This window comes from Microtus ochrogaster, unplaced genomic scaffold, assembly GCF_000317375.1.
Source record: "Microtus ochrogaster isolate Prairie Vole_2 unplaced genomic scaffold, MicOch1.0 UNK33, whole genome shotgun sequence".
In the NCBI taxonomy this organism is placed as follows: domain Eukaryota; kingdom Metazoa; phylum Chordata; class Mammalia; order Rodentia; family Cricetidae; genus Microtus; species Microtus ochrogaster.
The window spans coordinates 925,105-940,103 of record NW_004949131.1 but is presented as its reverse complement, the minus strand read 5'-3'; the positions used below and the strand labels follow the sequence as shown (position 1 = coordinate 940,103).

The 14,999-nt window shown below is 37.9% G+C and overlaps 1 protein-coding gene across 4 annotated transcripts in view; it reads left to right on the top strand.

The window, feature by feature from the left end:
• The window catches only part of Dnajc13 (DnaJ heat shock protein family (Hsp40) member C13), a 119,148-nt gene that overhangs the window by 70,965 nt on the left and 33,184 nt on the right, over positions 1 to 14,999 (top strand). For all 4 annotated transcript variants that reach the window (XR_003378863.1, XM_005368462.2, XM_026789931.1 and 1 more), the window contains 7 exons: positions 2,459 to 2,613; positions 3,103 to 3,148; positions 5,418 to 5,572; positions 7,025 to 7,226; positions 8,586 to 8,701; positions 11,978 to 12,056; positions 13,669 to 13,804. Coding sequence is in view for 3 of the 4 variants with exons in the window: in XM_005368462.2 (XP_005368519.1) it covers positions 2,459 to 2,613; positions 3,103 to 3,148; positions 5,418 to 5,572; positions 7,025 to 7,226; positions 8,586 to 8,701; positions 11,978 to 12,056; positions 13,669 to 13,804 (889 nt within the window). In the remaining variant the exon portion in view is untranslated. The remainder of the gene's footprint in view (positions 1 to 2,458; positions 2,614 to 3,102; positions 3,149 to 5,417; positions 5,573 to 7,024; positions 7,227 to 8,585; positions 8,702 to 11,977; positions 12,057 to 13,668; positions 13,805 to 14,999) is intronic.

The following is a 14,999-nucleotide window of genomic DNA, read 5'->3' as shown; positions in this document are numbered from 1 at the left end:
ATAAAGATGAACCCTAAGTTACATTTACTTCATATATACTTTTTTAAAAAATTTAATGTTTTTTGTGTGTGTATGGTGTTTTGCCTTAATGTATATTTGTGCATAATGTATATTCCATGTGCATGCCTAGTTCCCCTAGAAGCCAGAAGAGGGTATCAGGACCTCTGGAATTGGAGTTTCAGCTGGTTACGAACTGCCTTGTAGGTTTTAGAAACCAAATCCAGGTCCCCTACAAGAGCATTCAGTGTTCTTAACTGCTGAACCTATCTCTAGCCATAGTTCTACATTCTAAATTGAGTTGTTACTGGGGAAGGTATATCCAGGAACCTAAATGTATGATATCCTCAGATTCTAGAATAATTCAAAAGGGATTTTATTTATTATCCATCTTAAAAATACCATCACTTTGGGAATGGCAAGGGTGCACTCCTTTGTGCTACAGATTGATGTGGGCCTATAGGCTTGCATGCACTAGCAGCTCACAGATGGGGCACACTCATTTCTCTAACGACAGACTCACCAGCATTCTCCTCGGATTTTGACTGTTTTCAGTTGAGGGTTTTTATGGATAATAATCACTTCAAAGCATAGAGTTGGATAAGTAGGTTATTGTAACATGAAGGGCCAGGCCTGCTTGTGTTTCTATCCCGCCCAGCACCCCACAACTGTTTAGCCTCAGAAAATCACACATAGGTCTCCATAAATTATAAGCTGATTGGCCCATTAGCTCTAGCTTCTCCCTGGCTAACTCTCACATCTTGATTAACCCATTTTTCTGATCTATGTTAGCCATGTGGCTCAGTACCTTTTTTCAGTGGGGCAGATCACATCCTGCTGCTTGGTGTCTAGGCAGGAGTGGGAGGAATCAACTTCCTCCTTCCCAGAATTCTCCTGTTCTCATTACATCATTTCTACTTCCTATCTGGTTTTCCCACCTATATTTACTGCCTGGCCAATCAGTATTTATTTATAATATGACTGACAGAATACAGATAATTCTCCCGCACCAGGTTATACTAAAATTTCTCTTCTTTTTCTGCATTATGCTGTTCTTTTGGAATTTCTAATACCTACAATTGAGACTAGCAATAAACCCAAATAAGTAGATTCCAGAGATTTTAGGTAAACTTCTTCCTATCTATTTATTATTCTAACCTCCTAACTGTCTTCATTTTTCCATTAACTATACATTAGACCTTATGATCTGTGGCGATGATTTTTGTCATTTTAATTCAGAGTGACAGTTTATGTTTTAACATGTGTTGCTATCTAAAACCCATGGAAATCACTGATAGTACAAAGACTGCTGAATTGGCTTAAGAATTTTTGGGGTGGTATAGTGCACAGAGAATAGATGTTCTAGGTTTTCTCATACTGTAACAACTTGAAAATCTCTTATTGTTTGATTGATAATGTGAGGTAAAACTCAAATTCTGCTATTTTCCAATACCTAATCACAAGCTATAGCTGCCCTTAACGTTGGAGAAGATCCTACATTACTGTTATTCCTTTTTTTTTCCTTCCTAAAACTTACCATAACATGCAGCAGTGTGAATGCCTTGTTAAACAGATAGGACATGAAGCAGAAGAAATTTGTGACACCAGCTTCAAACACAAACAATTCTTCTTTGTCACTCCTAAATCTAGATTATTGGCTTGTCACAAAAACTCTTCATCTTCTCCCTGAGTCTCTTGGCCTATCCCATGGAGACAATGCTTACAGCCTGCTCTGTGTGTTTTTGTTTTTACTAGTAGTAACTGACTCCAAATTTGGAATTTTTTGGAAGAAAGTATTTAAAGAAAATTGAAGTACCACCTAATTATGTAAGCAATAAGTAAAACTTACTAAAGTGGGTTAGCACACATTTGTTCAGAGCAGGCTCTGCTCGGGTCTGTATTAGCTTAGATGCAGTCAGTGAGTTCAGGTGTCCCCTCAGTGTTTTAGAGCCTTAGGTCTCTCAGTGCTTTGTGGTCATCCCAGCCTCAGAGTTGTACTTGTAGCCCTGCTTTTCAGTGCTGTTCACTAGGGGCTGGTTTGTGTTCTACTCCTCAAGTATCCTTTAGGGTATTGTTCATATCAGCTTAACTGAAATTAATGCAGCACAGATGCACATATATGTGTATACATGTGCACACGCACACATGCTCTCATATATGATCAAATGCATGTAGACAACACACACATACACGTGCACTCATATGTGTGTACATCAGAGACACTCTGAAACAAACAACTTTACCTATGACAGCGCAACAAAACTAGCTTTGTCCACATGGAGGCCTTTTCCCATCTCACTTCTATCAGTTCTCAACAGTGTTTTACCTTCTGCATTAAATGTAGAATGAATCCTTTTAAAGTTGGTTTTGCATCTGATACAACTTTATTGAATCCCGTGGATGTAAGAAATGATAACCTCGGCATAACTCACCCAAAAAAATATTTTGCTTACTTTTTCAGCTACTGCTGACCTTTGACCCTATCCTTGTTGAAAAGGTTGCTATCTTATTATACCACATTATGCAAGATAATCCTCAGTTACCTCGCCTCTATCTCAGTGGAGTGTTTTTCTTCATCATGATGTACACAGGTTCCAACGTGCTTCCTGTTGCTCGGTAAGAACATGAAAACACTCTGTCTTAAACTACCTGTTACATGTGGCACACTTGACAGGAACTTTTGCATCATTGATTTTTTTCATTATAACAATTATCTAATTAGATGTCTAAAAATTTGGAAAGTAAAGGAGAATGTGGGGACTCAGAATTGTGCCATTTTACCAGAAAGTATTTGAAATTTATTTTATTATATGTATACAGATATGTAATAGAAATGCATTTATCTATGCACACAATTTTACATTTTGCCGTCTTAATGAATGTCTCTATTACTATGTAGCCTTAATATAACTGTACTTCAAAATCATTATAGAACATTTCAGGTCTTTCCTTAATCAAATTAAGGAAATATGGATTGATGAGTTGACCTTTTAACTTCTTTTTTAACCTTTTTAAAAGGCATTAATGATCCATTCTTTAAATACATAAAGTCACCAAAACCTAATCAGTTTTTCTATCTGAAAGACACTTTATTTTTCTTTCTAGGTTTTTGAAATATACTCATACCAAGCAGGCTTTCAAATCCGAGGAGGTAAGCACATTAACTGCCTTCACACAGACACCCAGTGATCTGTCTCCACACTCTCAGGTAGTTTTCGGAGTGTGTAAGGACTTGAAGGTCGGCATCACATAGTATTTCGTTTACGTTCTTTGTAGTACCTACACATAAAAAGGCTAAGCAGATTTTGTAAATGAAAGTGTTGCCATTATGTCTACATTGAAATCACAACTATGATTTATCCCTTGATAGATTTTAGTATGTTACCCTCTTCATGTAGGAGTCAGATTAATAGCTTTTGTAGAGCTGATATTGTAATCTGATAATTCTTAAGATTCATTAAGACTAGAACTTCCTTGTGTTCAAATCCCAAGGCAGAAAAAATGGCAGGTTTCCTTTTTGAAGCTATACTGTCTTCACATGCTGTCATAGCATTCTTGCCCTTACATTCAGGAAAACTTGATGTTGACAAAAGATGGCATTTAGGAAATTCATCAACCTGAAATTTTATTACCTATCAATTATTTTACAGAGATACTTTGTTGTCAAAAAGTTTGCAGCAGGTATTTCAAATTTGTTCCGCTTTTGCTAGAATATTTAATTTTTTATTTTGCCCAAAGCAGACCACTGCTTAAGACCCTGAAGAGTATTACACCACTCTGACATCAGAAACTAGGCAGTAATTAAGGCTTCACAGAGTAGCCACTGAAGCCCTAAGCATAACAAGTTTGACTGGCACATTACGTGAACCAAGTGGTGCTAGCATTTTACAGGGTTTATAAGTAGAAAAGGCGAGGATAAAAAGCAGTATCTCTAGTGATGCTTAATATAATATTAGTCTTTTGGGGCATCCTTTCTCCTTTACTTCTGTGCATCAATATGTAGGTAATTTCTTTAACAAAACAAAACAAAACTGGGCAAGGGGGGTTTGTGTGTGTGCTTTCCTGTGTACCTTTAAGGAAGCCAGAGGTCAACTTGAGATGTCTGACCTCTCACTGAACTGAAGTCCAATGTTTTACCTGGGCTGGCTGATCAGTGAGCTCTGGGATCTTCAGATCTGTCTTAGTGTCATCTCTCTCACATCCATGCACTGAAGTTACAGCTCCTGCTGTCCTCTCAGCTTTGATGTGGGTTCTGGGAATCTAATTAGACCTTCGTGCTTGTGCAAGGAGCACTTTACAGTCTGAGATAGCTCCCCAGACCCTGGAAACTTGTATTTTAGAAATTATTTGCCCTTAGTATTTTGAATAATTGCAGCAAAATTCTATATGTAGGAAGTCCCAAATAATAGAACTCTAGGAAGCTGAACAGCAGATTTTTCACCCAGCAGTTTAACAAGTAAATTTATCACTGTTGTTGGCAAAAAGTCTGAAAATTCTCGTTTTGAATATGTTTCTTTTCCATCTGTAGTGCTGTCCTAGAGAAGCAAAACACATTAACTCACCTAGGTGGGAGGAAGAGAAGCATTTGCATTCACTGGGATCAGATTTCAATCCGAAGAGAAATGAGTTTTAAAATATAGCTTCTTAAATTGAGAGCAGATTTGGACTTCTTGATCCAATTCGTTGTAATTGCTTTAAATGAAATCTTTTTTCTTAAATTTTATGCCTCTTTAAGATCTTGATTTAAGGACTAGTGAGATGGCTTAGCATCTGGTGCTTGCTACCAGATCTGGAGGTCTGAGTTGAGTCTTCAGGACTTACGTAGTGTAAGGTGAGATCCTACTTCTACAAGTTGTTCTTCGACCTCCGTGAGCATACCCTGGCAAGGGGAGCACACACGCACGCACAGAGTAAATAAATAACTTTCAAAGGAGCTAGACTTACTGGGTTTTGAAAACAGCAGGTATGGGTAGGAACTGTAGCGACTGGTAGAGCACAAGTAGGTAATGTCTTTATGGATCCTCCTTGTTGTCCATCATTGTTATTCATGGCCACAGGCTCATCATCTTTAGTCCTGTGTGGTGGTGCAGGTGACCCCTGAAAAGTCTAAGACTGCTGCAAAGCTGGTGGCTGTTGCTTCTGCCTTTGACTTCACATTTTGCTGTGTTCCTCCAACCCCCTACAGCACAGAAGTGCTTTGTTCTGGTTGTGTTTGTTTGTTTTTGAGGCAAGGTCTCTCTGCCTAGTCCTGCTGTCTGCCCTTGAACTCACAGAGATGCTGGGATTAAAGATGTGCTCCACCACACTTGGCCTTGTGCTCTTATCTTGAAATGTTTTAATTATTCATTTATCAAAATTTTAAAGGTGATTTTTATTGTTTCTAACTACATTTTGTCCATTTTTGTTGTTTTTATTTTAAGACTAAAGGACAGGATATTTTTCAGAGAAGTATACTTGGACATATCCTACCTGAAGCAATGGTTTGCTACCTAGAAAATTATGAACCTGAGAAGTTTTCTGAGATTTTCCTAGGTGAATTTGACACTCCAGAAGCAATCTGGAGCAGCGAAATGAGGTGAATAACCCGGGCTTGTTTTATGCTTCGAATGTTTGTTACTGATCACCTGGCTTGATTTCCATTGCAAGAAGCGTTCTTATAGTTTCTGTATGTTCCAGATCAACTGATAGGTTTTGACAAGACCTGAAGCCTCTTCTGTTCTCCTAGAAATTGATAAATTACTGTTAATATAACTTTTATATAAGAGTGTTACCTGTTACCACTAATGGCAATACAGTCAAGACACAACTTCTGGTTTCTTGGGAGTAGGCCTGCACTCCACAAACCATGCCCATATAAAATGAATCAGACTAGAGATGCCCACAAGAGTTTTGATGAACATTTCCTAGCTGTCTTAAGGTTTTATTGCTGTGAAGAGATACCATGACCACAGAAAACATTTAATTGAGGCTGGCTTACAGTTTCAGAGATCTAGTTCATTATGTCATGGCAGGAAACATGGGGGCATACTGGCAGACATGGTGCTGAAGAAGGAGCTAAGAGTTCTACATCTTGATCTGCAGGCAGCAAAAGGAGACTGTGTGCCACACTGGGCATAGCTTGAGCATGAGACCTCAAAACCTGCTTCTACAGTACACACTGCTTCCAAGAAGGCCACACCTCCTAGTAGTGCTGCTTCCTATGGGCCTACAGGGGCCATTTAATTTCAGACCACCACCTTAGCCAACAGGTTTTGACATTACAAGGAACGCATGGGAGAGACCCAGAAACACATGGCAGTGTACACTGTGCACTTCACCTGTTCCTGGGAGACATGGCTGCCTCTGTGAAACTCTCAGCTCTCTTAACTACATGACATTTGGTCTTTACACCATCCAGTTCTCAGGCCAACTTTACATTCTCCATGCCCCCTATTTATTATCATTGGATTTTGGGGGTGGGTTGACCTTTATGCTTGTTTTATGCTGGCCACCATGTTTAATGGTTACATTCTGTGTGTCAGTCATATTTTTGTTGAGAGAAATATGTAGGAATACAAATAAATTAGAAATAGTTTTTGTGTGTAATATTTTTCTTTTTTAATTGTCCTGAGTGCCTCTCTCAAAAAGATTTTTCTTACCACATTGAATTCTGCTTTGCTTAGGGCCCGAAAAAAGACCATTGCCTGTAATCTTTTTGGGCGGTAAGAAGTCTTAGTGTCTGGCTATCCTGCTACCTGATACATGTGCAAACCCCATGACTCTGTAAGGGCTAGGTTTTTAGTAGGAATGACTGAGCCGATCTGCGTTTGTCTTTGGTCTTTTTCATCGAGTATTATAGATAGGTGTATTTCTTCTAAGTATTTACATGAGTATTTATAGTATGATTAAAATACCCAGTAACATTTAATCTAGCTTTGTAATTGAGTAATTCTGAAGATTTATGTAATTTTCTTGCATGATTACCCATGTTTCTCTTTAAGTAAACTAACCCTTCAGAATGCCTGAACGGAAGCTTCTGTGATTGTAGGCGCCTCATGATAGAGAAGATTGCTGCCCATCTTGCTGACTTTACACCTCGCCTGCAGAGCAATACAAGAGCACTTTATCAATATTGTCCCATCCCGGTTATCAATTATCCACAGCTAGAAAATGAACTATTTTGTAATATTTATTACCTCAAACAACTTTGTGATACACTCCGGTTTCCAGATTGGCCAATTAAAGACCCAGTAAGTTCAGTTTGTTCCTTCTTAAACTGCAAAAACAATTTCTAAACACTTGTGGATTTCCCCACTGTTTGGGAGGGTCACACTGGAAGGGTGCCTAAAGTTCTCAGCAAGCCTGAAAACTGGTGAGATTATCTCAAAGGAACAAAGAGGAAATCGCTTTTTCTTAAACAACATGTACTAAGCAGTTTCTTAATACATTTGGGTAGATTTCAGACTGAAAGGTATTTAATTTTTTACAGTTTTTTATCTTTTATGACCAAGACAAGTTTCATTCTCTGGCCAGTGCCCATCTCATGGACATAGGTGTTTGGTACCTGAGACAGTTTTAGGTTGGCTGTTGTGGGTCTTTGTACATTCAGAATGCTGCCTGATTTCACCAGGCATCAAGGTTCATCTCTAAAATGGAGGTGATAGAAATGGCTGCTATCTGAAAGGAGGTTCTGAATATTGAACGTTCATGTAAGCACAACTCCCTGATGTCCAGAAGAGCAGAGCTGGAGCCGTTGGGTCTGTGAAAAGGAGTAAAGTAGCCTGGGCGCCCGTGCTGTCACTTCCTGCAGCACAATTTCCCATCCAAAGGGTCAGAACATCTGCCGTTGGTCCCACATGAACTGTCTCTGCACAGTACTGCCACCAGATACAGACAAGCCTGGCACTGGTTCAGACAGGATTCTATGAAAAGGCAGAAAACTTTTAAGTTCTCTAGTGAGATAAAACTTTATTCACTGAGAAATGTACCTTATAGAATTTTAGCGTGTTTTTGGGATTTTAAAGAATTAGCTTTAGTAGTAAACAGGGGCCCCTGTGTTATCCTGTCTTCTGGAGGTAGGAAGGTTGCAAGGCCAGCCAGGGATAGACAAAGAAAACAAAAATGAATCTGACATCTTGTGTAAAGTGTCTGCTACTTTGGCATGTAGGCATACAGGCATGTTCTAAGTATTAGCCGCTGTCCTCCCATCCCTGTGCAGCCTCAGTGAGTTTTCTGTCTCTTGCATTTGTTTGATGCCAGCATATTAATAATAAATAAGTAGGTGACATTAAGAAAGGCTCCATGGGGTGCTTGCTTTCTTAGTACAGTGTATCTTGTACTAATTTTGAGGTTTTTTTATGTTTTATGAATATTTCTTTAAAAGTTAACAGATACTTTGTTGAAGAACAAAAAATACAACTTAAACAAAAGGAAATTCTGTAACTAATAACCTGGCTGCCAACAATGTTAACATTTTGTATTTCAATATACTATAAATTGAATAGCTGAGAAATGTTGATTTAAATAAATACACCACAAATATTACACAAACCTAAAATTCTATTTTGAATCATTTTACTGGATACAGATTTTACTGTTATTTCTTTAAGGTTAAGCTTCTGAAAGATTCACTTGATGCTTGGAAGAAGGAAGTGGAAAAGAAGCCGCCCATGATGTCAATAGATGATGCTTACGAAGTGCTCAGTCTGCCTGCGGGCCAGGGGCTGTGAGTTATTTCAGAATTACAGTAGTAGACGTCTGCTGTATAGTAAGACATTAGTGCCAAAGATGAAAAGCCATATAAATTAGCCATCTTTTTTTAAATTTTATTGACTTTTATTGAGCTCTACATTTTTCTCTGCTCCCCTTCCTGCCTCTCTCCTCCCCTTCAACCCTCTCCCAAGGTCCCTATGCTCCCAATTTACTCAGGAGATCTTATCTTTTTCTATTTCCCATGTAGATTAGATCTGTGTACGTCTCTCTTAGGGTTGTCATTGTTGTCTAGATTCTCTGGGATTGTGATTTGTAGGCTGGTTTTCTTTGCTTTATGTTTAAAACCCACCTGTAGGTGAGTACATGTGATAATTGTCTTTCTGGTTCTGGGTTATCTCACTCAAAATGATGTTTTCTAGCTCCATTCATTTGCCTGCAAAATTCAAGATGTTGTCTTTTTTTCTGCTGTGTAGTACTCCATTGCATAAATGTTCCACATTTTCCTTATTCATTCTTTGGTCGAGAGGCATTTAGGTTGTTTCCAGGTTCTGGCTATGACAAACAAAGCTGCTATGAACACAGTTGAGCACATGTTCTTGTGGCACGATTGAGCACCCTTTGAATATGTACCCAAAAGTGGTATTACTGGGTCTTGAGGAAGGTTGTTTCCTAATTTTCTGAGAAATCGCCACACTGACATCCAAAGGGGCTATACCACCAGCAATGCAGAAGCGTTCCCTTTACCCCACAACCTCTCCAGCATAAGTTGTCATCAGTGTTTTTGATCTTGGCCATTCTTACAGATGTAAAATGGAATCTCAGAGTTGTTTTGATTTACATTTCTCTGATGACGAAGGATGTTGAGCATTTCCTTAAGTGTCTTTCAGCCATTTTAGATTCCTCTGTTGAGAGTTCTCTGTTTAGGTCTGTACTCCATTTTTTTTTTATTGGATTACTTGTTCTTTTGATGACCAATTTCTTGAGTTCTTTGTATATTTTGGAGATCAGACCTCTGTCTGATGTGGGGTTAGTGAAGATCTTTTGCCGTTCTATAGGCTGTCGTTTTGTCTTGTTGCTTTACAGAAGCTTTTCAGTTTCAGGAGGTCCCATTTATTAATTGTTTCTCTCAGTGTCTGTGCTACTGGAGTTATATTTAGGAAGTGGTCTCCTGTACCAATGCATTCAAGTGTATTTCCCATTTTGTCTTTTATAAGGTTCAGTGTGGCGGGCTTTATGTTGAGATCTTTGATCCATTTGGGCTTGATTTTTGTGCATGGTGATAAATATGGGTCTATTTTCATTCTTCTACATGTGGATATCCAGTTATGCCAGCATCATTTGTTAAATATGCTTTCTTTTTTCCATTTGATATTTTTTGCTTCTTTGTCAAAAATCAGGTGTTCGTAGGTGTGTGGATTAATATCCAGGTCTTCTATTCAGTTCCATTGGTCCTCCTGTCTGTTCTTATGCCAATACCAGGCTGTTTTCAGTACTGTAGCTCTGTAATAGAGTTTGAAGTCAGGGATTGTGATGCCTCCAGAAGTTTTGTACAGAATTGTTTTGGCTATCCTGAGTTTTCTGCTTTTCCATATGAAGTTGAGTACTGTTCTTTCAAGGTCTGTGAAGAATTTTTGCTAGGATTTTGATGGGCATTGCATTGAATCTGTAGATTGCTTTTGGTAAGATTGCCATTGCCATTATTACTATGTTAATTCTGCCTACCCAAGAGCATGGGAGATCTTTCCACTTTCTGGTGTCTTCTTCAATTTCTTTTTTCAAATATTTAAAGTTCTTGTCATACAAGTCTTCCACTTGTTTGGTTGGAGTTACTCTGAGATATTTTATGCTTTCTGTGACTATTGTGAAGGGTGATGTTTTTCTGATTTCTTTCTCAGCCCATTTATTTTCTGTGTGCATGAGAGCTACTGATTTTTTTTAGTTAATCTTGTATCCTGCTACATTACTGAAAGTCTTTATGAGTTGTAGAAGTTCCTTGGTAGAATTTTTGGGGTCGCTTATGTAAACTATCATATCATCAGCAAATAGAGTTTGACTGCTTCTTTTGCAATTTGTATCCCCTTTATCTCCTTTTGGTGTCTTATTGCTCTAGCTAGGACCTCAATAACTATATTGAATAGATATGGAGAGAATGAGCAACCTTGTCTTTTTCCTGATTTCAGTGGGATCACTGTGAGTTTCTCTCCATTTAGTCTAATGTTGGCTATTGACTTGCTTAAACCAGCCATCTTAAAGGGTTTATTTTATTATAGTTACTTACTTATTCGTTCATTCATTCATTTAGGTTGCCTAATTATTGATATCCACAAGACCCATGAAAATAATCTGGAACTCTAGTCACTGACTCTGACCTATTTCTGATTTACTAACCAGATACATTCTTCTGATCTTGTTGGTAGCCATTGCATTTTATCAGTTGAACTCTTGTGTGCAGTATGCCTACCATCATCTAGCACATGGTGCTCCTGCACATTCTTGATTCCCGCTTCCTCCTCCAGTGCATGCTGTGTTTGGGGAAGGTCTGTGGGCATGTGTGCGTGCCCAGGGCACTGCATGTGGATTAGTGGCATCCCTGGGGAGTCTGTAGTGACTACACATGATGGCAGAGGAAAATGCCTTCAAAGGCATTCTTTTAGAGTACAGAATGTTTGCTAAGTTTTCTTAATGCTGATAGAGTAACTTAAAATACACAGTTTGCAGTGGCATTTTAGACATTATGCCTAATTTTTGGATTTTAAAACATCTTATTTTATCAAATCCTAAATACAATTTTGTAATTTTTTTAAATAGATAGTACTAAAACTATATTATAAATTTATTTTATTTTATTTATTTATTTATTTGTTTGTTTGTTTATTTATTGGTTTTTCGAGACAGGGTTTCTCTGTGGCTTTGGAGCCTGTCCTGGAACTAGCTCTGTAGACCAGGCTGGTCTCGAACTCACAGAGATCTGCCTGCCTCTGCCTCCCGAGTGCTGGGATTAAAGCCGTGTGCCACCATCGCCCGGCTAAGCAACTAAATTTTATAATATGTTTAACCTTGCTTAGGGAACTTTTAACTTTTACTTCACCTATAAAGATAACATAAAAATTTAATCTTACTTAAATCTTATTGGATTTAATTGGATACCTAATAAATGATCAAGTCCAAATATGGGATCAATACTACAATTCTGCCGTATAGATGTAGCATATTACAGCATCATGATTCGATTATTGTGTTTTTTTTTTATGTACCTTACTGTATTCACAAACAATTTTCCTCCTTCCAGGCATGATGAAAGCAAGATTAGAAAAGCTTACTTCAGACTCGCACAGAAGTACCATCCCGATAAGAATCCGGAAGGAAGGGTATGTGCCACCTTTGGAATGGGCTCCACTTGATTTTGCTCTGGTTGCCTCATCCTGTGTTCCTAATGTATGAACAGGCTCCCAGCCACACCACAGCCTGTGCTTTCTCTGTGGGTAGTCTTCTCACAGTCAGCGGGAAAGGGCTGCTCCTGTGATGCCCATGTTGAGGACAAATTTATCCTCTAGCCGTACCCATTTCTGTTTGAGAATTAACTCTCATTGTCAGTCATAAGAATGATGGATACATTGTAATTAAGGTGTGTCATCATCATTCAGATTAAGTAATGTTTGTATTTTTTTTTCAAATGGCTTCCAAAATTCTTATTATCCTAAGCAAAGAAGTAGGAAATGGGAAACATAAGTATTTCTGACAAGGAAGACTTGGTGGTGAAAAGATGCCAGTTTTGTGAATGTAAACGCTTTTAAAGTTAAAGGCCTGGTTGGCTTTTTTTTTGTTTCATTTTGATTCATTTTTAATTTAAAGGGAGATGTTTAATGAGTTTTTGTTGTTGCTTTGTTTGATTTAGCAATTCAAATTCAATTCATACTCATAAGTAAAATCTTATAAAATAGCAAGTTTGATATTACTTGTCAAATTGCTAGGTTTAACGTTTTAGATTATTAAAATACTGTATAAAACTATTGTAGTGAAACTTGCAGGAGTCTGGCCCTTACATAAGGCTTTATGCTGCTGCTGACCAACGTTTCGTTTTTAGTAAGTCATTTACTGTCTCCGAGTTGCAGGATCCTCATGAAGACAATAGTGGTACACACCGAAATAACTATTCTGCAGATTAAATAACAGAATTTAACACAGAACTTGGTGTAGTGCTCAGTAAACAGTAGCACTTGGACTCATTCAGATGAATCAGCAAGTGAAACTGCTTGTCATCAAAGCCAGAACTCCAATGAACAAAAGGGAGAGCTAACTCCCACAAGTTGTCCTCTCGTTTCCACACGTGCGGTGCCAGGTGTGCGCCCTGTCTTCTCCCACATAGATGAAAATGTAATTAAAGATTTTAAATAATAAAATATACAGTAGTTCTTATCAGTAGTCTTTCTGATTGAGTCAGTCTTCAGTATAGATGAGAAATTTAGGGATTTTTGTTTTGGGGTTTTTTTGTTTGTTTTGTTTTGAGACAGGATCTCATGTATCCCAGGCTGATCTCTTAACTGTCATATGGCCAAGGATGACCTTAAGCTGTTACTCCTGTCTTCTGCGGTCACAAAAACATATTACTATGCCCAGTTTCTTTGGTGCTGAGCTTCAAACCCAGGACTTCATGTATGCGAGACAAACACCTTGCCAACTGAGCTAGACTCCCAGGCTCTTTAATATTTATGTGTGTTAACATATACTTATGTCATATTTAAATTTTTATGCAAATATTTTCCTTGCACAAAATTGAAATTCTTGGATGCTTAGTCAAGAAAAACAAATGTAGTTCCCTCTTAGAATTACAACTAAATGGCAGTTGGAATGAATTCCTTAATGTGAAGGTAAAATTTAAAGGAATTGGTAAATTATAATAATAAAATACCAGTTATGTCTTGTTTTAAGTTTAATTAGAAAATTTCCAATTAAATCCTAATTGTTTGTGGTTACATACAGGACATGTTTGAAAAAGTAAATAAAGCGTATGAATTTTTATGTACCAAGTCAACAAAAATAGTGGATGGGCCAGATCCAGAGAATATAATTTTAATTCTGAAAACACAGAGCATCCTTTTCAACCGACATAAAGAAGGTAAATCTTCTGTTGTAACAGATCGTGGATTATTTTACAGCTAATCTCACTGAGTTACTTGTTTGGTAGCATATTCTAAAGGATTTGGAATTGGTATTGAAAAGGACTTCTGGAAAGCAGCTGTCTTCCAAAGGAAGGCCTCAAGCGGTTGCTTGCTGTGCGCCCTCTCTTCTGCCTGTGGTTTTCAGAATTTTGCATTGCTAACAAGGTTATTATTCCTTCCGAAATGGTGTTACTGTTCTGTGGTGCTGTTTGATTAGTTCTATGTTTAGCCATATAATAGCAGACTCATTAAATGATCTATAAGCTAGTAAATGGAATCAGGAATTTAAAGATTATTTAATTATCTTCAGTGACATACATGTAAAAAAAACTACCTGACTTGGCTCCAGCAGCCCCAGAAAGCAGAGCACACCAAGTATGTATGGGTTTAAAATGAAGAAGAAACTTGAAAAGATTGTCCCTCTCACATCTGCTATTTCATACTGTCTCTCTCAAGACACTCTGTCCTTTGGGATAGTTAGAAAAACATTGGATTCTGTGAAATAAATGCCATTTCAGGGTTCAGGGTTGTCCAAATGTTTTCAGGGCCATTGTAGTAAGTAGTCCTAGCAGTTAACAACCCAGAATGTCTAAGGCTATGTCGAACATGTTTCATTCTTCGTTGATACGATATGAGGTATATATGTGAGATATATATAGATATGTATATTGTATTGATGTAGGAGCAATGTAAGGTGGTGGTGTGGAGAGAGAAGAAGAGTGTAAGAAGTAAGGATTCAAGAACAGCATTGATTGTCTGGGGAACTTAAGAAGAGAGGGGGTTGCAGTTGATTTTGAAGGGGACAGCTGAGAAATTAGCAAGTGAATCATTGAAGAGAGCTGTGATCAGCATACTTGTATGTGACTTTAAGAGAACATAAACATCTTAGTTAAATGGCTTCTAGAACTAAGAATGACGGTACAAGTGTATCTCAACACCCGCCCCCACATACATACATTCATGCATATATACACGTTTGCTTTTTTCTTCGTAAGCTATCTTAAAACAGTATAATTTAGAGCAGATAGATTTTGATTAGTTTCAAAATACAAAAACACTTTATTCTTATTTCAAGTAAAATTACAGAGTACTTAAGAATATCATGGCCAAGGGGGCAGGGAAGTGGCTCAGAGGCTAAGAGCACTGACTACA